Consider the following 24,384-nt stretch of genomic DNA (forward strand, 5'->3'; position numbering starts at 1 on the left):
TGCCCAGTCCCTGATGAGGATGATAACTTGCTCAGAGCCACCCAGGGGGTTACTGGCTGAGCTGGGGTTTGATGCACAAAAGTTTCTAGCCCAGATGTCATTTTGCTCAAGGCTAGGTCTCCTCTGTGTAGCTAGGGCTTCCGCCAGTCCACTCCTGAACGAGGAAGCCTATCTCGCTAATCTGCCAGATACAGCCCTTTAGTGGTTAATAAAGAATTGCTAAACAAAGGTGTCCACAAAGGAAATACTCCAAAACATCAATGATCTTTATTTCTGGGAGCTAATATTATCCTTTAGACTTTTCTGTAGTTTCTGAAATTTCTAAAATAGAAATCTGTATGATGAGGGAGGAAAAGAAGATGATGAAAGTAAAAGACAAAAGAAAGAAAAGAACTACACTCCTCTCCTTGCCAGTGTAGTTGGTACACGTACCTCCCCTCGTAGCCTCCAGATTACATAAGGCATCGAATCTCCTAGAAAAAGATTAAAAAAATGAGGTCTGCCTTGCCCAGACATCCCCCACTCGGCGTGAGGTGGGATGAAGGCAACTCCAAATCAGGAGATCCTGCCTGCTTTCCGTCTCCTGGTCACCTTGCGGGGCAAAGAAGGAGATGGGAGAGGGCAGGAGAAGAGACCTGATGGCTGCACTTAACCAGAACAGCGGGAGGCAGTCCTGGGGCTATAAGAGGCAGGCTGGTGTCCTTTGATCCGAGCTGTTCGTTCAGTAGGAGCAGCGTTCCCTGAATGCCTGGGCTAGGTGCTGGTGCCAGTGGGGCCAGGGCGCTGGTCTTTATGGGCTTCCCCCTTTGTGGATGAGACAGACACGTAAACAGTGACACCGTGAAACAAGAGCTGTGCTAGAGGAACAATAAATATAGTCCCCAGATGCTTTGGGGAGTGAGGCCCATGTTGGGTGTTCACCGTGTGCCAGACACAGTGGACTTTGAAATTAACCAAAGGGAAGTGCACACCTAACTTCCTTAGTAACCAAATCCACGTCTCCAAGCATGACTGACATTAGGCTTCTCCATATTCCCATTACCATTTTCCTGAAATAATTAAAACCCAGCTCCTCAGATGGGCACCCTCCAGCTGTGATAACTACCCTCCAGGCTAGTGTGTAGTGACTGTTGGATCAGGCACCCAGGGCACTGGGTAAAAACACAGATCCCTCCCAGCCCTGCGTGGAAATTCAGATGCTGGAAGGCTGGGACTTCACACATGCCTGCAGGTGATTCTAATGCGACTAGGCCAGTAACCGGTCACAGGCGTCGGCAAAGCATGCAGTTTGTAACTAGATTAGACGTCCTATCCAGTTCTACCTCATCCTGGCTGTGTGAGTGTAGGAACCCTCGTTAGCCTGGCCCTGGGTTTTGTCATTGTAAAACAGGGATAATACATTCTACCTTGTAGGGGGTTGTGACGGGACTGTGAGGAGGCCCAGAGGGCAGAGGGCACCTGCTGGGCTCCTGAGGTGGGCAGGCATTGTACATCCATGCTCCTCTTCTACGGCGGGTACCATCTCTACACCCATTTTACAGATGAGGAAACTGAGGTTGAGTGACTCTCCTGAGATCAACCAGCAGAGCAGGGATTGGAGCCCAGATCCACCAGCCTCAGAACCCCTACTGCCCAGCCTGTGGCTCCTGAGGTCAGATGAGGTGAAGGCACATCGTAGTTCATGAGGTTCTGTGCTCATTCAGCACGTTGTCTTGACTCATGGAACTTTGGGCTGTTCTTCTCCAGTGTTTCTCGATTCTGCACCCTTCCAGGCACTCTCCTGCCTCTGAGACGGATGCTCTGCTCGTTATCCTGACACAGAGCGGGGCACACAGGGTCTAGAGACCATTCACGCCAGAGACGCCCCTGGGCTGCACAGTCCCTTTCTGAGGGGTGTGTTATTTTACAGGCTCTGGACCCACTCTCGCCCTGGGGCTCCTCCGGGGCCTGAAAAGCCAGGGCCTGCCCCTCAGTGTTGGCCATGTCCCCATGCTCAGACCTGAGCCAGATTCAGCCAGCGAGCTGACAAAAGCCAGGGAAAGGCCGCCGAGGCTCCTCCCCCACCCCGCACCCAGGCAGCTAAGCCCTTCGTAGCAGGGAGACAGTTTCCAGGGCTGCACCGAGGGCCTGGCACTCAGGAGGCACTGCTCCTGGCCACTGGCAGGGCCAGGCCAGGCCCCAAGGTGCTCAGGAGCCGGGGAGAGGGAGGGGCCCAGGTGGCAGGCGGGCCTGGCTTCTCTGCCTGCCACAGGGCCCCTGTCCCACAGTGGGCGACCCCATAGCACAGGGACAGGGGAGGACAAATATTCCTCCGGCCAGTAGGGCTGCTTCTCACAGTGCTGGTTACAGCTATGGATGGAGCCATCGGTGTCGAGCAGGAAGAAACCCAAGGGGTGATGAGCCCTCATTTTTCAGCCAGGGAGGGAGATGTGCAGAGAGGCCCGTGAGTGTCCTCCAGCAGCTGTACACGGGCACCGTCCGCCCTCTCCGGCCTCTCCCACACTCCTGCCGGCAGCCCCCACATCAGGCTACCACGCCGCACAGGGCTCAGCAGTCCCCGAGGTTTCCTGAGCCCCCAGGGTGTGCGGGGTGGGGGTGGGGGCCTGGCTCAGACTCACCCCCTAACTCTGGAACATGAAGGGGAGCCAGGGCACAGACACCCCGCAGGTGTGGCAGCCACCCTCCTGAGATGGGCTCTGAGTCCAGCCCAGCACCGACGCTGCTGTAAGGCCCCTCCCAGGATGAGCCCAAACCACTGTTCCCCCTAAGGAGGCAAGTTCCAAGGTAATGGAGTGTGAAATGATCTGCGAGAGCTAATGGCCTCGCTCAGGCCTGCAGAGATCGGATGTGCTTCACCTCCTTTTGAAGGCACAGGTGGGAATCCATATATAGGAACCACAGGTGCAGGGGTGCCTTAATTACTGATAGGAGACCCAGTTCCCCAGGGCTCGCTCCCTCACTCTTGGGCAATGGAGTTACTTCCTCGCTCTTGGGCAGCAAGGGTACCTGGCTGGTTCATGGCCTCACTCAGCATCAGATGTGAAACTCCCAGGCCATCAGTTTCCAAGCCAGGATACCCAGAACCCAGGAAAAGTCTAAAAGTCCCAACACGTGCTCCAGGGGTCTTCTGAGGGCTCCCTAAGGATGCCAGGTGCCTCAGCCCTGTTCTTTTACATTTGACCACAGCCCTGGCCAGAGCTGATCTCCAAGCAATTACTTAATGAAGCGCGATTCCTGCCTGTGGTGGTGGGTACTCTCTGCAGGTGGAAGTTCAGAAGGCGATGCAAGGAGCTCACGGCAGAGCTGGCTCTGTGACTCTGGACAGCCCACTTGGTGACGAGATGCCAGTACTGCTTTACCAGCCCAGCTGGCTGTACTTGCTATTGATAAAATATGAAAGGCAACACAGGTGTCAGGTGTGAGCAGTCACCCCCAAAGTGTGTGGGAAGCATGAGTTGGTGACTAGCTCTGCTCCAGGCCGTTGGGGATCAAGGGAGAATCACATCCTCCAGAACTCCTAAACCCAGCAGGAGAGATGAGAGTGGGAAGTAACGAAAAATAACTGACTGCTTAGCTCTGATTATGAAGGAGGGATAAAGTGGAACAAATATTTGTAGAACCCCATGTCCTGGACCAAGTGTCTTATATATTTTTTATTTATTTAATTCTCAGAGCAGGCATTATTGTTATGCCCATTTCACAGATGAGCAAATTGAGGCTCAGACAGCTTTGAGCAACTTTCCCAGAGTCACACCACCAGTGAGTGGTGGTGAAGGACGTTAGACCCACAAGTCAATGCTCTGTTCCTTCTACTTGAGGCCCCTCTCCAGGCCTGGAGGGGCGCCTGGGTGGGAAAGTCAGGGGTGGTTTCCCAGGATTGTCCCAGCTGTGGAAAATCAAGACTTGGCTCTGGGGGAATATCATTCATTCATTCAGCCAGTGGCTTTGAGTGCTACTGTGTGTTTTACCATCTGGTGGGGAGACAGTGCCGTGTGTAGGTGCTATGGTAGGAGGCATCCATGGTGGCGGTGTCACCCAACCTGCAGGGACTGGGGGGAGGGGGGGGGCCAAGGCTAAGCTGGGCCTGAGGATGATGGCATGGGAAGGAGTGGTTCTGGGGGACAGGACATAGACCTAGGGTGGCTGCCGCGGGGGGCCAGGGGCTAAGAATGGGAGCGCAAGGCTGGAGAGAGCAAGGGAGCCAGGAGGGCCAGGTGTATGTTTGAAAGGTTTGAAGGGGAGAGACCTCGCCCCTGGCCACTTGACCACAGGGCTGAGAGCAGAGAGTGGGAGAGGCGCAGGGAGGTGGCGGGTAAGGCGGTGGAGGTGCGGGGTGAGAGGTGAGCGTGGGTGTGCTCATCTGGGCCTGACTTTCCCATCTCCCCCCTCCCAGTTTCGGGCACAGAATTCCTTTCTTGGGTGTACAGTTTCCAGGGCTCCCTCACATCCAGGATGCAATCTTATGAGGTGGGGGGAGGTGACGAGCATCCCACAAAGGGGTCACATCACCTGCCCAGGGCCATTCATCCCCTCACAGGCTGGACTGGGACTGTCTTCATCTGTTCAGGCTGCTGCAGCAAAACACCTCCTGCTGGGTGGCTGATAAACCACAGAAATTCAATTATCACAGTTCTGGAGGCTAGAAGTCTGGGATCAGAGTCCCAGCATGGTCAGGAGACGGTCCTCTTCCAACTTAAAGACGTCTCGCTGTGTCCTCACATGATGGAAGGGGGTGAGGGGACTCTCTGGGGTCTCTTTTATAAGAACAGTAATACCGTCATGAGGGCTCCACCCCCATGATCTCATCACTTCCCAAAGGCCCACCTCCAAATACCAACACACTGGGCTTTAGGGTTTCAACATATGAACTTGAGGGGGGACACAAATATTCAGACCAAAGCAAACTAGAACCAAGAGCCTCTGGGCACAGACCTGGGGGCCTTCAGAAGACATCACCCTGTCCTTTCCAAAGGTCAGCCTCACCTGTGCAGGTGGCAGTTTGGCCTAGGCCCTTCCAAGTTTGAAACTCAAAGACTTTATCATATAGTGTATAGAGCTTGACTCTTGCTGTTGGAGATGGAGAGTCCCTGGTGGGGCCTGAAGCACCCTCTGCTCTCTGTGCCGGCTCTGGGGCTCTGTTCTGACTTTCCCTCCCAGCAGACGATGGCTCTGGGGGCTGGTGGGGCGGGCAGGAGAGTGCCTCAGAGGAGCCCCTCCAGAGCTGTGGTGCTTCCTACCTACCCACACCCCAGGCCAGGGGCATCAGGAGAGCCTGGATCCAGCCTGTACCTGCCCAGGCCCCAGTGTGGGGGCTGCAGGGCAAGTGGAGGCCGAGATACATGTTACAGCCTCTGCCTGAGTCGACAGCATCCCATGGAAATCAATTCACAAGCCCAGTTTGGTTTCTAGGAAGTGTTGGAAAAAAATTTTTAATTTCCCCCAGCATCTGAGGTTGCCATCCAGCAGCACACCTCAGTGACAACCCTCACTCTTTTTCCTCACGGCATGATTCTGGCTCTTTCTCAGGGGCCAAACCCAAGATCAAATAATGAATCATGTTTTCTCCAGGCTTCTAAGTCTGTTTCTACACAATGCTGATTAAAACAGTAACTGGACCTATAGTTAAATCATGAGACAGGTTATGAAAACGATTCCCAAGTCTCAAGAATTGTCTCATAGAGAAGGGAGCATATTCTGAGGGAATGGCCCGGATTTTATACGAAGCCTCTCTTCGGCATCAATCAGAGACTAATTGTAGCTGTTGGGCTGGGATAGCTTAGAATCCAGCCTCAGAAATAGGGACTGAACAAAATGCCCTTAATCACCGTGGGATGTTTTTTCCTGTCTGCCTGGATACTGCCCATTCCAAGAACTGTAAGAAGCAAATAGATCATAAGTAATACACCAAATAAGCTGAATGATGCCGGCCAAAAATAAAAGTAAGAATTTCACCATGTCGGTCCTTTCTCTCCAGGCACAGGTGCAGAATGTGGAAACTGGGCAGAGCCTCCCAGTTTTGAGCCTTCATTAAAAAGACTGAGACGCTAGCCCTAAAACCTGGCCCCGGTGACTCAACTATCAACATGGGTTTAATGCTTTCCCTGGCAAAGGCTCAGCTCTAGGACGTGCCGATTTCATTCCCCCTCCCAGGGTGGCCTGTTGCCTCTGCAGGATAAAGGTACTTATAGGATTCTCAGAGGCGTGGCCTGCAACACCAGCAATCCTATAATTAGGGCATAGTGTTTGGTGAAAAGGTGTGTTCCCATGGGGTGAGAAAGCACAGGCACCAAGGGGGTGGCAGCTGCCCTGTGGCTGTTGCAATAGCTGTGCTGTGGTCAGTGCTTGGCTGTAGCCAGCACACGTTTGCTTCTCTGTCAAGTAAGAATGGCTCTTAGGAGAGCCTGGTTGTTTCTTAAGGTGGAAGGTGAAATCCCAAGGGAGGGAAGAAGTCATGAAAGGCATTAATTAAGCTGCTCTGCAAGAGGAGGAGGGAGATTTCCCTTTGCTTGGCAAGATGAGGGGGCGGGAGGGGCGGTGAGGCTCTGGAGGGAGGGGCAAGAGAGGGAGCACCAGGAAGGGTGGTGGCTGAGGAAACTCAGAGGACCGAAGAATCTGAGTGTGTAAGTGATTTGCTGTGAGGTCTCTTTATTCAAGTCTCATGGGTCACTAGTGATTTCCTGGAGAGTTAAAAGAGGGGCTGACTCCTGCCTCTGGGCTGGCTGGAATAAAAGCAAGGGCTGCAGTAAAATGTTGTGGAGAACAGTGTGGCGATTCCTCAAAAAATTCAATATGGAATTACCATATGATCCAGCACTTCCACTTCTGGGCATACTCCCTAAAAAAGTGAAAGCAGGAACTCAAACACATACGTGTAGACCTGTGTTCATAGCGGCATTACTCACAAGAGCCAAGAGGTGGAAGCAACCCAAGCATCCATCCATGGATGAAAGGATAAATCAAATGTGATCTATATGTTAATGGAATAGTATTCAGCCTTAGAAAGGAAATTCCAACACATGCTACAACGTGGATGAACCTTGAGGACATTCTGCTGAGTGAAATAAGACAGTCACAAAAGGGTAAATACTGTACTGACTCCACTTGCACGAGGTAACTGGATAATCAAATTCATAGAGACAGAAAGTAGAATAGTGGTTGCCGGGGCTGAGGGGAGGGGAGATGGGGACATTTAATGGAGACAGAGTTTCAATTTTGCAAGATGAAAAGAGTTCTGAAGATGGTTGGTGGTGACGGTTGCACAACAATGTAAAATTACTTAATGCCACTGAACTGCACACTTCAAAATGGTTAAGATGGTAAAATTTTATGTTATGTGTATTTTAACACAACTGAAAAAATCCTGGGAAAAATAGTCTCTTAGCTCTGCACTTTTTACTCACTTTTCTTCCGGGGCTGAGAAAGCTCATTTCTGTATGGATTTGACTTGATTACAGTGGAGTTACCTCTTAATTGGGGACTCAATTTAGGGTTTAAGGTGTGAAGTACCCCTTGGAAAATTCCTGTGTGGCCCACAGAGTAGGTGGGAAGGAGGCCAACACTGCTTTTCCTTGTAGCCCTGGAACAAACACTTTCTTTGAGCATCTGGTGAAGTAGTGGATTTACGTTCAGGAATCATAACAAAATACGTCTTGCAAGCGAGTCCTAGCACAGGCTGCTCACACTATGATGTGCTCTCAGGACCCAGCCTGCTGAGGAAACAGAATTACCAGCCTTTTCCGGTGTTGGGGCTCCCACAGGTGGAGTGACCTGAATCACCTTCCCCACTGGAACTGGTTTCCTTCCCCTCATGCAGAGGCAAATGCCTCCAAGCTCAGTGGGTGTGTGGGGTGGCCCCATTGAGGTCCTTTGTTCAGGGCAAGGACACTGGACAGATGCCTTACTATCACCCCCCTTTAAGCTGACTCTGATGGGTTTTCAACACTAAATTGTTCTCTGACTTCCGACCAGACCTACTGGCCATAGAAAAATAGCCTCTTCCCCCTACCAGGCATCCCTGCCGACCACATCTCACAGATACTTTCAGACACCTGCTCAAAATGGAAATTCTCCAACTTTAAAGGATATTTTCAGACTGAAGATACAATTCCTGAGGCCAATTCCTTGGTTCAAATCTGAGCCATAGGGTTCCTAGCTTTCAAAGAGATCTATCTGCAAATTACAGGTTACCCCAAAGAGAAGTGGTTTAAGCCAAACACTCAGAAGACCATATTAAACCAGTGGTGTGAGCTGGCACTGTCTTTCAGACAAACCGGATCCCCATCTCCTTCGGAAGGGCTTAGGCAGCACCTAGCCTAGTTCTAGGCATAGCTGGAGGCTCCAAATAAGTGAATGAATGACCAGCCGCCCTCTGGCGAGCCTGCCAGCATTGATTTGGTACTATCCTAGGTCAATACAATTTCTGATTGGCAATACATCTGGGTTGTGATGCCCAAGGGTTAAGTAAACTAATGAACTGGACGCTATGAACTGTAATCCCAATTTTGTCGTTAAATACTTTGCTGATCCCTAAGCAAGGCTTTCTATCGTGGGTTTTCTCATCTATAAAATCTGGATAAAAGAGATCCATAGAAGTACATTGAAAAATGAAAGAGAGAAAATAGAACAATGAAATGCTTACTGGCAAAGTCAATAATTTTTCTACCCTGCAGTGCACTTGGTTTCAAGCCTGAAGTGTGGAAAAGTGAGAACGTTGGTATTCATTTGCATAACCGGGGTGGGGGGTGTCCCTCTGGGATCTCACGGTTGGTCTTTCTAAATCGGCTTGACTCCAAGCACCAGATGAACCACATGGCTGAGCATGAAGACACAGAAATACTAAAGCATTAGCCACTTGCAAGCAGAGGATCTCATGCCAGGTAGGAGCAGCTGGTGACCTGTCTCAGTGACCAGGTGTCATTAATGGAAAACACTGCATGAGGAGCCTGAGGAGCCCCTGGGAACACAACTGTGACACTGAGCAACTCATTACAACTCTTCTGGACTCAACCAAACTGCCACTCTGATACCTCGGGCTGTCTGGGTGGGTCCAACAAAGTGAACCTGTAGGTGAGTTTTGGAAACTATAAATGTTTGGCCAGGTAAGGAGTTATTATGGCATCTCTTCCTCAATAGAAGAAAACAGAGGCACTCAAAATATCATGACCCTTCGCCTAGGTCATGAGCACAGAACTGGTTCCATGCTCCACACGCCAGCTCTACCTGAAGAGGCAGAATGTGGTGGTCAGCGGTTTGGGCTCTGGAGTCTGATTTCTGGGGTCCTAATCCCAGCTTTGCTAGTTGTGAACTTTGTAACGTGACGTGGGGACTGACTTTGCTGAGCCTCTGCCTCTTCCTCTAGAAACTGTGAATGATGATGGTGATATTACTTCAAGAGTTGTAGTGAAGATTAATTGTTGCATATCAAAATATACTGTTTGTGGCCCCCCCGCCCCCATTCATATGTTGAAACCCTAACCCCCAATGTGACAGTACTGGGAGGCAGGGCCTTTGGAGAGTGTTAGATTTTGAGGTCATAAGGGTGGAGCCCTCTGATGGGATTAGTGTCCTTATAAAGAGAGAAAAAGAGATCAGAGCCCTCTCTCTCCTGTGAGGAAATAAATGTCTGTTATTTAAGCCACCCAGTTTATGGTATTTTGTATGGTGGCCTGGGCTAATACCTACCCGAAGAGCTTAGAACAGTGATTGGTCCACAGTAAAACATTCAATAAACATTAGCATGTATTTATGTTTGGCTCTTTTGAAACTTTATTAAGAAATATTGCAGACATTCTTAAATGTTTAAAAAATAACGTAACAGCATACCCACCACCCAACATAAAAATATAAAACATCATCAATAGAGCTGAAGCCCCTGAACACCTTCCCCAATTTCAGTCTCTCCTTTCTGCCCAGAGGCAACCGTGCTCCTGAATTTGGACAAACGTGATAACCACTAGGCTACAAACATGATAACCACTAGGCTACAAACATGACACCAGAATTTGGTATTTATCATTCCCATGCATTTCTTTATACCCTTACTCCATGTATATATATCGGGATGAGACTGAGCTGGAAACACGTTTAAGCCAGGACTGACAAGCAGGTCTTCTGGAAGGATTTCGACACAGTAGCTAGCTTAGCACAAAGGATTGTCTGGCAAGCACATCCTCATTTGTCACCTCACTCTCTGTGTCTTTCACTTCCCTGAGCTGGGAACCGGCTAATCTCTCTAGGTGGACCCCAAATGGTAATGCAAGCCAGCCATTAGGTCTCCTGTTAACGGGTCTGTGCGGGTCAGGGACTGTGGAGCTGCAGACCCCATCCCCCCAGCTCGGCGCTGACGCCTCCTCCCTTCCCTTGCAGATGGAGATGCGGCTCCAGGACCAGCAGCTGGCCCGGCAGCTCATGCGCCTGCGCAGTGACATCCACAAGCTGAAGATCGAGCAGACCTGCGACCTCCACCGGCGGATGCTCAACGACGCCACCTACGAGCTGGAGGAGCGGGATGAGCTGTCCGATCTCTTCTGCGACGCCCCGCTCGCCTCCTCCTTCAGTCTCTCTGCGCCGCTCAAGCTCATTGGGGTCACCAAGATGAATATCAACTCCCGCAGGTTTTCTCTGTGCTGAAAAGCCCTAGACGGGGCGGTGGAGCCAGAACGAGGGTTTGGGAGGTGGGCAGGGGGCGTAGGAAGGGAGCTGAGGCCCAGCTACCCGAGTGGGTCTCCCCGGAGGCAGGACATCGCTGGAACCTGCGGCAGGTGCTCACAGGCCCTAGCTGTGGAGCCCAGTGTCCCCATGCCTGGCCCTGGTTTAATACCCAGAGTCCTGCAGAAGGGCTGCTTCATCTGAAGTTCAGTGAGACCTGGGTCCCCAGCACACGTCTCATCCTTCTCTCAGTGACCCACATTCCTGCTTCCCGAAATCACTGGTGCTATGACCTGGGAACCCAAAGGGAGCCCCAAAGCCCTGATTCTTGCAGAAGGCTTCCCCAAGGGCACCAAACCCCAGGGCGAGGTGATTAGATATGTCCGCCGTGCCCATGGCACGTTCGCTGTCCTCTAAGTACTGGCTTACGCCCACCCTAAGTGGGTGACTCAGTAACCTCGATAGGGACCCACCAGCAAAGGAAAACCAAAAGGAATAACACATGGAGCTTGGGGAAGCAGGCCCCACAGCCGCAGCCAGTGCTCTGGGTGAGGTCTTCAACCTGGGCCCCACAGGTGCCAGCTAAATTGTTTGCGGTGTGTGCCGTCCCACCAGTGTCGCTGGGGTGGAGCAGGCACAGACGCCCTGTGCTGCCCACCCTGGCCACATACACCAGTCCCAACCTCCAAAGAGCCCCTTTGCTGCCACCCCACAGCCCCGGGGGGGTGCCTAGGGGTGGATTTCACCAGAGGGGCCAAAAGAGGCCTCCTGGTGGATTCCGATGGTGTCACCGCTTTCACCTTCGTGCCCTCCCCAGAAGCTCGCCCTGAGCCTCCTCTGAGATTCTGTGCCTGACTTAAACAACTAATTTTAATTGAATCAGACTGTTCCTAACTTGCGGCTAACTTGTCAATAACTGTTTGAATTTTGTCCAAATGGCAAAGCCAGTGGGTAGGTCAAGTACCAAGGTTCAGGGTTTGATTTTAAAAGGTTCTCCCTAAAGACAAGTGGGAGGATCGGCAAAGTGAGGACTGAGACCTCAGCAGGTTAGGACGTTAACCCAGTAGAACGCCCCGTGCTGGGGACTGACCTCTGACCCATCTAGCCAAGCCCTCTGGTTCATAAAGCAGTGAGTGAGGCCAGAGGAGGAGAGTGGTCTCCCTCAGGCTCCACAGCTCTTTAGTGGCTGTAGAATATTGATGTGTTAATAATAATCATTACTAATAATGCCTACACAGATCATGTATCAATGAACTTGAACTCCAAAGATGGTACTAACGCTTTGTCAAACCCACGAACTGCCAATCCCTCCACTCTCCACCTCACTCAGCCGCATCATCTCCCCAGTTACGATTCCTACTGCTGTCACGCTTCCATCACTGAAGTGAGGTGTCCTGTTGCTCTTTTATGCTTCATCTTCCTGTAGAATTTCACGAGGGCCCACACACACACACACACACACACACACACACACACACACACACACACACACACACACACACACACACACACCATGACCCACTCTGGGGAAAGGTTGCTTTTCTCTTGTGTGCAGGGAGTGGGAGTTTGTAAATGATTGGTCCCTAGTTAGAAAAAAAATTAGTGTCTCCTTGTGATTTCCAAGAGCCGAAGGGTTTATGCTTCCTTCAAAGACGGTATTACCATGTACCCAGGATCTGTTTTCAGCCCGACTCAGAGCAGTGGCAGAAGTCTAAGGCCCAGAGGATTTGTCCATGAAGAAGCCCTCAGTGGAAGGCCAAGACCTCCCAGGCCTCTTCCTCCTTAGGCTGGAAGGAGGGAGGTTTTCTCTACCCAGCGATGCCTTTCCTCAGGAGTTCTGTACAAGCACTGCCAAGTCCTACAGAGGCATGCCGGCCAGGCTTCTTCCAGAAGAGCCCTTGAGGTCGTGAGGTAGCAGGCCAGCCCGCACACACTCACACTCACTCTTTAGAGACGTGCACATACACATACTCGAACCCACACAGGCAAGCCCATTCTGTATCCTGAAAAAAAAAAAAGCCAAACGTTATTTTTCTTTCTAGAAACCAGTCATTACAGTAACTGAAAAAGCTGGATCCAACCAAAGCTGAGTGATTTAGCTGAATTTGATCAACCCAATTGAGTTGGAGTCAGCTGGGCAATTTAGTTGTTCACAACCTAATGATTCCTTTCTTTGAGATAAGGCATACACCTTTTGAAATAGATTAGATGTCTCAGCTATTGTGCTTAGTTCATCCCAAGGGAATTTTATTTTGGGATAAGGGAGGAGGGGGTCAGGAGGAGAAGTGCAGGGAAGAGACAGGTGTGTTTTCTTACTCTTTGTCCAGTGTCTGTTAGCATCCTTATTTCCACGGTGAACACAAACAAGTAACCAAGTCAGTTCAGCTTTGTGGAGTCTCTGCCTCCTGGGGGTTCGAGAGATGTCTGAGTCAATCACAGCGTAACCTGAGTCACCAGCTCCCCAGGGCAGCCTTCCGGCTTTACCACGTGTATAAGATACTGTTGCAGTTTTAGTCATTATGTGCCCATCTCCCTGCCGACCCCAAAGGACCCCTGGGTGTAAAACTCGAAGTCTCCATGACACTGCCTAGTGGGGTGATGCCTGATGCCTTCGTGGGCTCAGCAGTGATCACAGAGGCCTGGAGAGCCTGGGCAGGCTTGAGATGACCAGCCCCAGCCCCAGGCCTCCTCCCTGTAGCAATACCAAGTGCTATTATGTAATCAGTGGACAATTTATAATTTTATTTTTTATGATTGTTTCTATATTGCTGTTAGAAAAAGTGAAATTAAAGTATTTCAAAAGAAGATGTTTATAAAGAGGAGAGATGTGCTTCCTTTTACCTTGTTCCTGTTACAGCACACACAGGGCCCAGCACTGAATTGAAAGAGGAAAAAGAAAGAGGGAGAGAGAGAAGAAGAGGGAGGAGAGAGGGAGGGAGTAGGGAGAGAGATGTGGAAGGAGGAAGAGTCACCAAATCACTCTCCTTTCTTCATGCGCCTTCCCCCAAGGAGGGCTCCTTGGTGGTGTTGCCATCAGGAGCTTCCCAGAGCGGGCTGTGTGAGCTCAAGATGCGCAATTAAGAGACGCAGCCATTATTCCTGAATTTGACTAAGGCCAGGGCCAAAGCAAATCCATTCTCGCCTACATTTCTGAAGGTGACTCTGCTTAGATTCAGAATATTTGGGTCAAACTCAGAGCACTGCTGGATAGTGGACCCACAGGACACGTATTTCAAATCACAATTCCGTCATCCAAGTATGCGGCTTAGCTTTACTGTCCTGTGCAGGGAACTCGTGTCAAGGTTTTTCAACATCTTCAGCTGCGGTGCTCAAAATAAAGCCCACGTGAGGATCACCTGGGGCACCTGCTGCAAATGCACATTCCCAGGAAATTCCTGGGCTTCACTCAGGGGTTCTGGTGTGCAACTCTGCCATGGGTCCTAGGAATCTGTTTTGAACAAACACCCCAGGAGACTGACACAGGTGGTCCACAGATACTTGGAGAAACCTTCAAAGGGACAAAGCAGGCAGGGAAGGCATGTCTTGAATAGCTCCTGTCTCTCATTCCTGGGAGGGGTCCATGTCCGCAGGTCAGAGCAGGTGTTAGGAATCCCATTCTGTAGAAACAACAGCTGGGGAGAGTGCTCTGGCCATTCCTTGAGATCATATCACCTGCTTATGTCAATCGGATGAGTGACTGGGACCTGTTTCCTGCAGAGAGCACCCAGTATGAACTGGCCGAGTGGAGCACAGGTTATGAGCTGGGGGGCAGATGGGCACTTGGAGATTTGCCATCATCTTTGGCCATATAGTTCAAAGGGGACTCAAGAAGCCACTGGGCCTTTCCACCCCTGCAGATGGGACCTCACAGACACTTTTTCAGCCCAAAGGGAAACGGCTCTAATTTGGCCTCCAAACAAGTTCAATACTTTTTTTTTTTTAATTTTACTTATTTATTATTTTTGGGGGGGTACACCAAGTTCAATCATCTGTTTTTATACACGTATCCCCGTATTCCCTCCCTTCTTTGACTCCCCCCCCCGAGTCCCCCCCACCCTCCCCGCCCCAGTCCTCTAAGGCATCTTCCATCCTTGAGTTGGACTCCCTTTGTTATACAACAACTTCCCACTGACTATTTTACAGTTGGTAGTATATATATGTCTGTGCTACTCTCTCGCTTCATCTCAGCTTCCCCTTCACCCCCCGCCCCCTCCCATACCTCGAGTTCTCCAGTCCATTCTCTGCATCTGCGTCCTTGTTCTTGTCACTGAGTTCATCAGTACCATTTTTAGATTCCGTATATGTGAGTTAGCATACAATATTTGTCTTTCTCTTTCTGACTTACTTCACTCTGTATGACAGACTGTAGGTCTATCCATCTCATTACATATAGCTCCATCTCATCCCTTTTTATAGCTGAGTAATATTCCATTGTATATATATGCCACATCTTCTTTATCCATTCATTTGTTGATGGGCATTTAGGTTGCTTCCATGTCCTGGCTATTGTAAATAGTGCTGCAATAAACATTATGGTACAAGTTTCTTTTGGGATTATGGTTTTCTTTGGGTATATGCCCAGTAGTGGGATTACTGGATCATATGGTAGTTCTATTTGTAGTTTTTTAAGGAACCTCCAAATTGTTTTCCATAGTGGCTGGACCAACTTACATTCCCACCAACAGTGCAGGAGAGTTCCCTTTTCTCCACACCCTCTCCAACATTTGTTGTTTCCAGATTTTTTGATGATGGCCATTCTGAGTGGTGTGAGGTGATACCTCATTGTGGCTTTGACTTGCATTTCTCTGATGATGAGTGATGTTGAGCATCTTTTCATGTGTTTGTTGGCCACCTGTATGTCTTCTTTGGAGCAATGTCTATTTAGGTCTTCTGCCCATTTGTGGATTGGGTTATTTGCTTTTTTGGTGTGAAGCTTCGTGAGCTGCTTGTATATTTTGGAGGTTAATCCTTTGTCCGTTGTTTCATAGGCAATTATTTTTTCCCATTCTGAGGGTTGCCTTTTAGTCAAACAAGTTCAATACTTTTAAGGGCCACCGAGAAGATAAAATGTGACAGCAGTGTCCTTGTGTGGGAGGGGACTGCTTTAACCACATGGTCATGGAAGTCTTCTGAAAAGGCACTATTTCAACTGAAACTGCAGTCATGCAAAGATCAGGAAAAAGAGTGTTCCGAGAGAAAAACAAGGACCCAGATTCTGAGGCAGGAGGGAGCGTGGTGGGCAGTGCAGCTGGAGTGGGGTCAGTCTCATAGGTCAGAGTAAGGAGTCTGGGTTTTATTGGGGTTATGCCAGAGTGTTCTGAGGCCTTTGAACAGGGGAGTGATGTATGATCTGATTTAAGTGTTAGCAAGATCTATGTAGAAGGTGAGGGGAGAGTAGGGCAGATGTGGCATCCACAGGAGGACAATTACAGTGGATGTAAGAGTGACTTGGATGTGCGTAGCAGCTATGGATGGGGTGACAAATGGTCTGATTTGGCATTTACTTTGGGACCTACTGTGGGATGTATTTTGGATCCTTTAGAGGGTCATCAATATCAAATGCTGCTGACAAACCCAGGAAGAGGTGCACAGAGAGATAAACAGTGGTTTCAAGCCATGCAGAGGTCAGCTGTCATATATTACAGAGGTAATAGCCCTTTCAGATCATGGGTAGGGACAGAAGTCCAGTTGTGTGAGGAGAAAATGGAAAGTGAAGAAGCTGACTCTTTCAAGTCAATTTGCTGTAAATAGAGCAGAGAAATAGGAGCTGGACAAAGTCATGAAGTCAGGAAAACAATTTTTGGTTTCCTTGAAACAGTGTATAACAAAATAAATGCATATTAACAGTGTATCATAATAAAAATGTATAACAAAGATGCTGGCATCTAAGAGATGCCAATGGGACTAATCTGTTAGGGGGGGAGAAATTGATGGTGAGAGAGAGAGACAGAGAGAAGAAATTAATTGTAGCAGTGACGTTCTTAAGGAGGAGAGAGGGGGAATGTAAGCGTGTAAGTGGAGCGGGGCTGGGCTGGGAGGGGAACAAAGACACTCCCTCCACTGTATGGAGAGGGAAGGCTGAAGGTGCATGGGTTAGGGAAACTCTGGTGGGAAGAGGAGGAAAGTCCCATTGGATCCTTCCTGTGTTCTCTGTGAAATGGAAGAGTGACTTGGAGTGGGTGGAATGTTGGAGGTTTGGGAAGAGAGAAGTTTTAAAATAATTATCTCAGCGAATGGCCATATTCACTTACTAGGAAGGGTAGTCAAATCATCCAGCAGTGTTGGCTGCCCATTTGAGGCTTGTGGTCATTCACTGTGATGCAAATCCAGCGAATGTGGTTGTGTGTTTTTTTGTTTTTTGGGGTTTTTTATTTTTTTCTCCAGCAATGGTTAGATGCCACAGCGCACACACAGAGCAGACAGAGAGTGGTGAGGGGAGGTGCCAGGCAAGTACACGGGAGGACAAGGAAGGAATGGTTAAAGTGTTTTGCAAAGGAGCAACCATAGTGTTGAGCCAAGGAATCCAAACCAAGTAAGGAGGGAAGAGGGGACATGGGGACATGGGGACGGGGGTGACAGCAGTGTGGTGGGGTCCACAGTTGGAGGTCTTGGTGGCATCTGGGACTCACTGAGTGACAGGGCTGGTGGAGAAAAGCTGAACAGAAGGTGATGGTCAGAGTATGGGGACAGCCGAAGCGACATTTCAGGGATTGTGCAGCTTCTTTCAGAGACACTGCCAGATGCTACATTAGCTGCCCAGTGGCCCCAGTCAGTGTGTGCTTCATACGCCATTGACGTCAGTCAAGACTGAGTGCCTCCCCGCCGAGCCCCCCACCAGATCTCACCCGTCTTATTTAGAAAGGGGCTTTTACACTCTGTTGACAGCATTCCCTTTGGCTTCTCGGCAAGAGCACAGCATCTCCCCCTTCCTCATCCTGTGGATGGCTGGGGAGGAAGGACTGGAGGAGAGTGGTGTGGCCCTGCCAGGACACACAGGCCAAGTACAACCACGGGCCTATCTGACAGAACCGCTCAAGCACATTGAAGGTTTCAGATGAGGCTATTTTTAAATACCCTGTTCGCAGGCTCAAAGCAAACAGCAGTGGAGACAGCTAGGCAGTCTCCGAAGGAAACCGATTCAGGAAGAGAAACCTCAAACATTGGAGGGCTCTGGACAGCAGTCACCCACACTCACTGTGAGGAGATAAGTCCACCAAGGACGTTTCCCAACCGGCAGGGACAGGCGCTGGGAGTGGGTGGAAATCCCCTGGGAATTCATCCAGCAAAGTGTGATTCAGCTCTGCAGGACTGGAGTATGTTTGTTTCCTAAACCATTCCGTCAAACAGGGAACCCCTCGATCCAATCACCCTTCTTCTTGCCCCTTCCTCCACATGGGGACAACTGAAGCCTGAGAAAGAACCCCTTGCGGGAGGACATCCAGAGTCCCAAGGGACTCTGTCTCCCTCCAGGAAACTCGCCTTCTCCAGGGAGCCGGCCCGGGAACCACCCACGGCCCAGCCAGCCTCACCAGGATCAGGCCCCCCGTTGGGGCGGCACAGGGCTGGGGGCAGAACAAGTACTCTCTGCCCTGTCCCGCTGTACCAGGCAGGGTGGATGGAAAGTGGAATTGTTCCAGCATCCCAAGCCGGGGAGGACCGGGCTTACGGAACCGCTGAAAGAGTCAGGGAAGCAGCTGCTTCTCGGAGCTGTGCTGGATTCCAGCAAGCTCGGCGGGCAATGTTTTGGGCTTCTGGCAGCACCTGAACAGGGGTTCACGAGAGGTCTTCTGCCTAGAGGGGTGGGATAGGGAGGGCGGGAGGGGGGCTCAAGAGGGAGGGGATATGGGCGTATCTGTATAAATACAGCTGATTCACTTTGTTGTACAGTGGAAACTGGCACAAAGTGTAAAGCAATTATACTCCAATAAAGATCGGGAAATAAAAAGAGGTCTTCTGTCTGCCTGTCTGCCTGCCGCCACTGGGTTTTTACTCACACAACACCCCCAGAACACTTCTGACACCAGATGTGTGCGTTTCCCACCCCAAACAATTCTCCAGTTCTCTGCAGACACCAACTGGGTGTTCTACAACTTAACTCAATTTGACATTATCCACACACAAAATGTTGTTCCCTGTATCCCTGGCCCACAGTGGCCTCTGAGCTCGGCTCTCTGTACCTCTCTCCAAGAAAGACAGGACTGAATGAACCATCGTAAAGATGTAGCACGGCACCCAGGAGGCAAAAAGGAATGCTCTAAAATTAAGTTTCTGTTCAAAGTTTCCAGCCACTTCTATTGCTAGCAGAGGAGACAGTGAGTCTCCCTGAGAAAAACCACCTGAGTGGTCCCTTTCAGGGAAGTGGATGAGAGGGAGTCAGTGATGATCCCCCGGGGTGGGGGGAGGGGAGCCAGGAGTCTTGGTGCTGCCGGCTGGGCTGCCACACAAGAAGCCTTCTGAAGAAAACAACCTTGACTCCTTTACAGGTTCAAAAGCACCACTAAGTCTGAATGCCTGACTCCTTCAGGGGATCACAGACGTGCAGGCGAGATGTGCATCCCAGGGGCTGGGACACAGGGAGGAGGTGATAGCACCCACTTCAAGGGACAAAGCAGAGTGCAAGGAGCAGCCTCCGGGAGTGATGCGTCTCGGGGAAGAAGGGGGAGAAGGGAGCCTTGCCCTGATGAAATGGCGCTAGAATTAAGTCATATAAATTATCAAAGGATCATGTCTTTTTATCAACCCCAAGCTGCAGGTGGGACACACCATATGCTGTCAGAGTCAGGAGGCTTTAGCAATCAGAGTACGATTTTTTTTTCCTCTTGCAAACAAAGAAGCAGGTCCAGGAGCTGGAGTGGCTGACCAAGGTCACCGTCCGGTTGGTGCAGAGCTGGAAATGCACCAAGGGCTCCTAACTCCTCGTTCTGGCTCTTCCCAACGCCCTCTCTTCCCTGCAGCCCTCCTACCTCCGCGTTCCTCCCCTCCAGAATCACACAGAGAAGGAGGTCTGCGAAAAACAAGTCAGAGTTTCTTTCCCCTGTGAACAAACGGTTTTTTCCAGATTTTAGAAAGCAGACCTATTGAGTTAAGGAAATCCTAAAGTGCCTCCTGCTGGAGAAACAGAGGAATCTATTCACACATGAATTGTTTTCCAAATACTGTAGCCAATAATTTACACCTTGATATTTGCTTGTTTACTTGGCATTTGTGATTCTCATCGCTTTGCATGTTTGCTGGAAAATCCAAAGTTCCAATGCTATTTCCACCACTCAAAAACTGAACTCTCTAGCTGGAGTGCCCTGTCACAATTTAAATTCTACAAATACTTCATAATATTTATTATATGCCAAGCACTGCCAATTCTAGGGAAGCAAGCTGACTAGAAAATTAAGGTTTGGGACTTTCCTGGGAATCCAGTGGTCCCGTAATTAAGACTTCATCTCCCAATGCAGGGGGTTCAGGTTCAATCCCTGGTTGGGGAGCCAAGGTTCCACATGCCTCAGGGCCAAAAACAAAAACAAAAAACCAAAACATGAAACAGAAGCAATATTGTAATAAATTCAATAAAGACTTTAAAAATGGTCCACATCAAAAATATTTTTTAAAAAAGAAAATGAAGGTCTATACAGCACTTTGGTTTTATTCATGCCATCTCAATTGCAATTCATGTCTTATGTCAGTTCTGGCACACAATCCTTTATAAAGAAAATAAAATGGCCATTAACCTGAAAATAGTGTGATATGTTTTAAAATCTATTGTTTAACATGGTGTTTTCACTCTTGTTTTTAAAAGCTACAGTTCCTAATTAACGAAGCCATTTTCCCCATTACAATTGAAAAGTGAGAAACCCTTACTTCTTTCTATCACCTGTTCACTCCTATCAAAACGCCTGGACTGGTCCAGATTTCTCCCTTGTTGGCCTCGCTCCATTTCAAAGCTCTAGCAGCCTTTCTCAGCTTGCAGCTAAAATCTGGCTTTCTCTTCAAGAGGGACATGCTTTCTAAGATAGTAACTCAAGTAATTCAGGTTGCCTCTTCCATTCCCCCTGCTGTTCATCTCTCTCTGTCTTTCCTCCCATGACTCAGAAACAAAATGACTACACTCACAAAATGCTTTCCGTTCCTTACAGTATACCTTTCCCCTTGACTAGCTGCCCTCGGTTGGATCTGTCTCAATTCATTTTATTTTTACGGTCATGCTTGCTTATTTTTTTCTGCCTCTCTGGGTTGCTCCCCTCTCTAAATGACCACCTTCCTTTCTAACAACCAGTATATCTTCACCTTAATCATCCCTGGCGGCATACCCAGATATAAATGTATAACCACAGCAAAGTCCATGTGGTACGTTATTAACAGAGTTTGTAAACAAAAGTTGGGGCGGCTTTCTTGAGCTCACTGTTGACTTGAGTTCAAAAAATAATGCATTATATTCTTATTTTTTTCTCAAAACCTAAACTGAAAGGTGATTGAAAGGAAGGAGTATATAACCAAAACCATCCAAACAACCTATATAACCTCAGGAGTTGGATGTGTGATTTTTCCCTTTCTGGACCAGCCCAAATTCCAACTTGTAGTTTGTCACCAAACATTAAATTATTAAATGTAAATATGTTAGGCATCTAAACTATACAATAACCCATAACACGACCTGCTGTCTAGGTCAGTGATTTTTAAAAATATTTTTTAAATTTATATGTATACATATATATAGTCTCTGCTCATTTGAGCATCTGGTCCTGTTTTCCTGTGTTTGTCCTCACTCCATAATTACACTGCAAGTTTCCTCTTTAAACTCCTAGTGCTTAACTCAGTATCCAGAACAGTCAGAGCCCTCAATAAATGTGAGAAAAATAAGTAGTCTCAGAATTACTTTAAGAGTCTCATCTACCTCAAGTGTTTACACAGAGTGGCTCTTTGGATCCTGGGGAAGAAGAGCATTACCGTCAGGGCTGAGCTGAGCCAGAAGTGGGCATTCTTGTGCTGGCCAGTCATTTCCCATGGCCTGAGTCACGGGCGCCCTCTGCAGGTGCTCCTTCTAATCATCCGTGAATAAGGCAAGTCACCAGCAAATGACTTGGCCCTTCTAGGCATGGCCGACCTCAACGTGTTCTTGGTGTGAAGACATCACACCTGGATCTCAGGGAAAAAAAAAAGCTTATAAAACAGAGATAGCAGATGACAAGAGAAGACCTGAGCACACCAAGTCCTAGAGAGGAGCCGAAAGGTACGGGAGGTAAACCAAGTGAGTCTGTGCAAGTCTTTCCCTTCTCTCGACTTCTCTACTTGAAAAATCCCCTCATAATTAGAAATTAAGCAACATACTACTAAATAACTCACAAGTCAAAAAAGAAATCATAAAGGAAATTAGAAAATATTTTAAGCCAATTAAAACAGATACATAATATATCAAAAGTTATGGTATTCCAGCTAATGCAATAATTAGAGAGAAATTTGCTTTAAATATTTATATGAGATTGAAAAGTATAAAATAAATTTTCTAATCGTCTACCTTATGAACTTAGAAAAAAGAGCAAATTAAACCTGAAGTAAGCAGAGGGAAGAAAACAAAAAATACTAGCCCCTAAATTAAGTGGAAACAGAAAAAGAATGAAGAAAACCAATGATACTGAAAGTAAATTAATTGAAAAGATCCATAAAATTGATAAGCCTCTAGCTAGACTGATCAAGTGAAGAGAGAGGGAGATTACACACAAATTACCAATAGCAGGAGTGAAAAGGAAGAGCACTATGGATTCCTACAGTAGAGATAACAAAGGAACATTATTTAAAATTTATAATTAAATTTGACAACTTAGGTAAAATGGAAAAACTCCTTGAAACACTCAGAATATCAAAACTAACTAAAGTAAAAATAGAAAAATCTAAGTAACTCCATAGCTACTACAGAAGTTGAATTCTTAATTATAAGCCTTCCCCTAAAGAAAACTATAGGCCCAGCTGGTCTCACCAGTGAATTTTATCAAATATTTAGAGAATAAAGAATATGAACTCTATGCAAATTCTTTCAGAAAATAAGACACACTTTCCCACTCATTTCATGAAATCTTCTTAGTAAAACCAGACAAAGATATTATATAAAAGAAAGAAAATATTGTTATCGCTCACGGAAAAAAATACTAGCAAATTCAATTTAGCAATATATAGAAAGTGAGATTTATCCCAGCTATTCAAGGTTGGTTACGATTCAAAAATCAATTAATGTGGTTCACTGTAACAGGATAATTGAAGAAAAAAAGGATCATCTCCACAGATGTAGAGAAAACATTTGAAAAGATTCTATTCCCATTGATGTTACCAACTCTTAGCAAACTAAGAATAGACACTTCTTTAAACTGATAAAGAAATCTATGAGAAATCTAAAGCTAACATCATACTTAATGGCAAAAGCTGAATATTTTCATCCCCAGGTTGGGAACAAGGCAAGGATGCTCATTCTCATGGCTTCTTTTCATCGATGAACTAGGTACCCTGGCCTATTAAGGAGACAAGAAAAATAAGTAAAAGGCAGAAAGATTGGAAAAGTAAAAAGTGAAACTGTATTGCAAACTGCATGATCCTTAGAGTATATGGAAAACCCTAAGGAATCTACAAAAAAATCCATTAGAACTAATAAGTGAGATAAATAATGTCTTAGGTTACAAAGTCAATATTAAAAAATCAATTATATTTCCATATATTAGCAACTAGAAGTTGAAATTTTTTAAAATTAGCATCCAAAAGCGTGAATAATTAGGTATAAATTTAACAATTTGGGGTAAGATCTATTCACAGAGAAATATAAATATAAAACATTATTGAGAGAAACCAGAGATCCCAAAATAAATGGAGATATATGCCATTTTAATGGGTTGGAAAACTCAGCCTCCCTACCCGATCCAGAGATATAACACAGCTCCAATCAAATTCCCAGTAGGCTTTCCTGTAGAAATTGACACGTTAATTCTAAAATTCACATGGAAATACAAAGGACCTGGAACAGCCAAAATAAACTTGGAAAGAAGAGGACCTTACTTTCTGACTTCAAGACATTACGCAGGGATAGGATTCCAGACAGTGTAGCACTGGCGCAAGGATAGACTTAGAGATCAATGGACAGAACAGACAGGACAGAAATAGACCCCCCCACATATGATTAACTGATTTTCAACAACGTGGCAAGGTAATTCAGTGGGGAAAATATAGCCTTTTCCATAAACTGTACTGGCACAACTGGAGGTACATATTATTCATAAAGAGAAAAAGTGAACCCTAGCCCTCACTCCACAATATACACAAAAATTAAACTGAAATGAATCATAGATCTAATATAAAAACTAAAATCATAAAACTTCTAAAAGAAAATATCAGTGGAAATCTTAACGACCTTGGGGTAAACAAAGATTTTTTAGATAAAAACACAAAAAGCCCAAACCAAAAATATTTGACAAATTGGACTTCGTCAAAATGTAAAACTTCTGCTCTTTGAGAGATATTGCTAATGGAAAGGTAAACCATGGACTGGGAGAAAATATTTTCAATATATGTGTCTGATAAAGAACTTTGTATCCAGGAAATAAAAAGGCTTCTTGTGACAATAATAAAAAGACAACCTGCTTATTTTAATGGGCAAAAAATCTGAACACACCATTCACAGAAAAAAAATACAAATGGCCAATAAGCACATGAAAAGATGCTCAACATCATCAGTCATCAGGGAAGTGAAAACTAAAACCACAGTGG

The 24,384-nt window shown here is 47.5% G+C and overlaps 1 protein-coding gene across 2 annotated transcripts in view; it reads left to right on the forward strand.

Annotated features, from left to right (window-relative positions):
* FAM167A (family with sequence similarity 167 member A) overlaps positions 1 to 12,124 on the forward strand; it is a 33,562-nt gene extending 21,438 nt beyond the window's left edge. For both annotated transcript variants that reach the window (XM_057719893.1, XM_057719892.1), the window contains exon 3: positions 10,366 to 12,124. In XM_057719893.1, the coding sequence (XP_057575876.1) occupies positions 10,366 to 10,629 (264 nt within the window). In that variant the 3' untranslated portion in view covers positions 10,630 to 12,124. The remainder of the gene's footprint in view (positions 1 to 10,365) is intronic.
* Positions 12,125 to 24,384: the final 12,260 nt, after the last annotated feature.

The sequence above is a fragment of the Hippopotamus amphibius genome, chromosome 2, assembly GCF_030028045.1.
Source record: "Hippopotamus amphibius kiboko isolate mHipAmp2 chromosome 2, mHipAmp2.hap2, whole genome shotgun sequence".
In the NCBI taxonomy this organism is placed as follows: Eukaryota; Metazoa; Chordata; class Mammalia; order Artiodactyla; family Hippopotamidae; genus Hippopotamus; species Hippopotamus amphibius.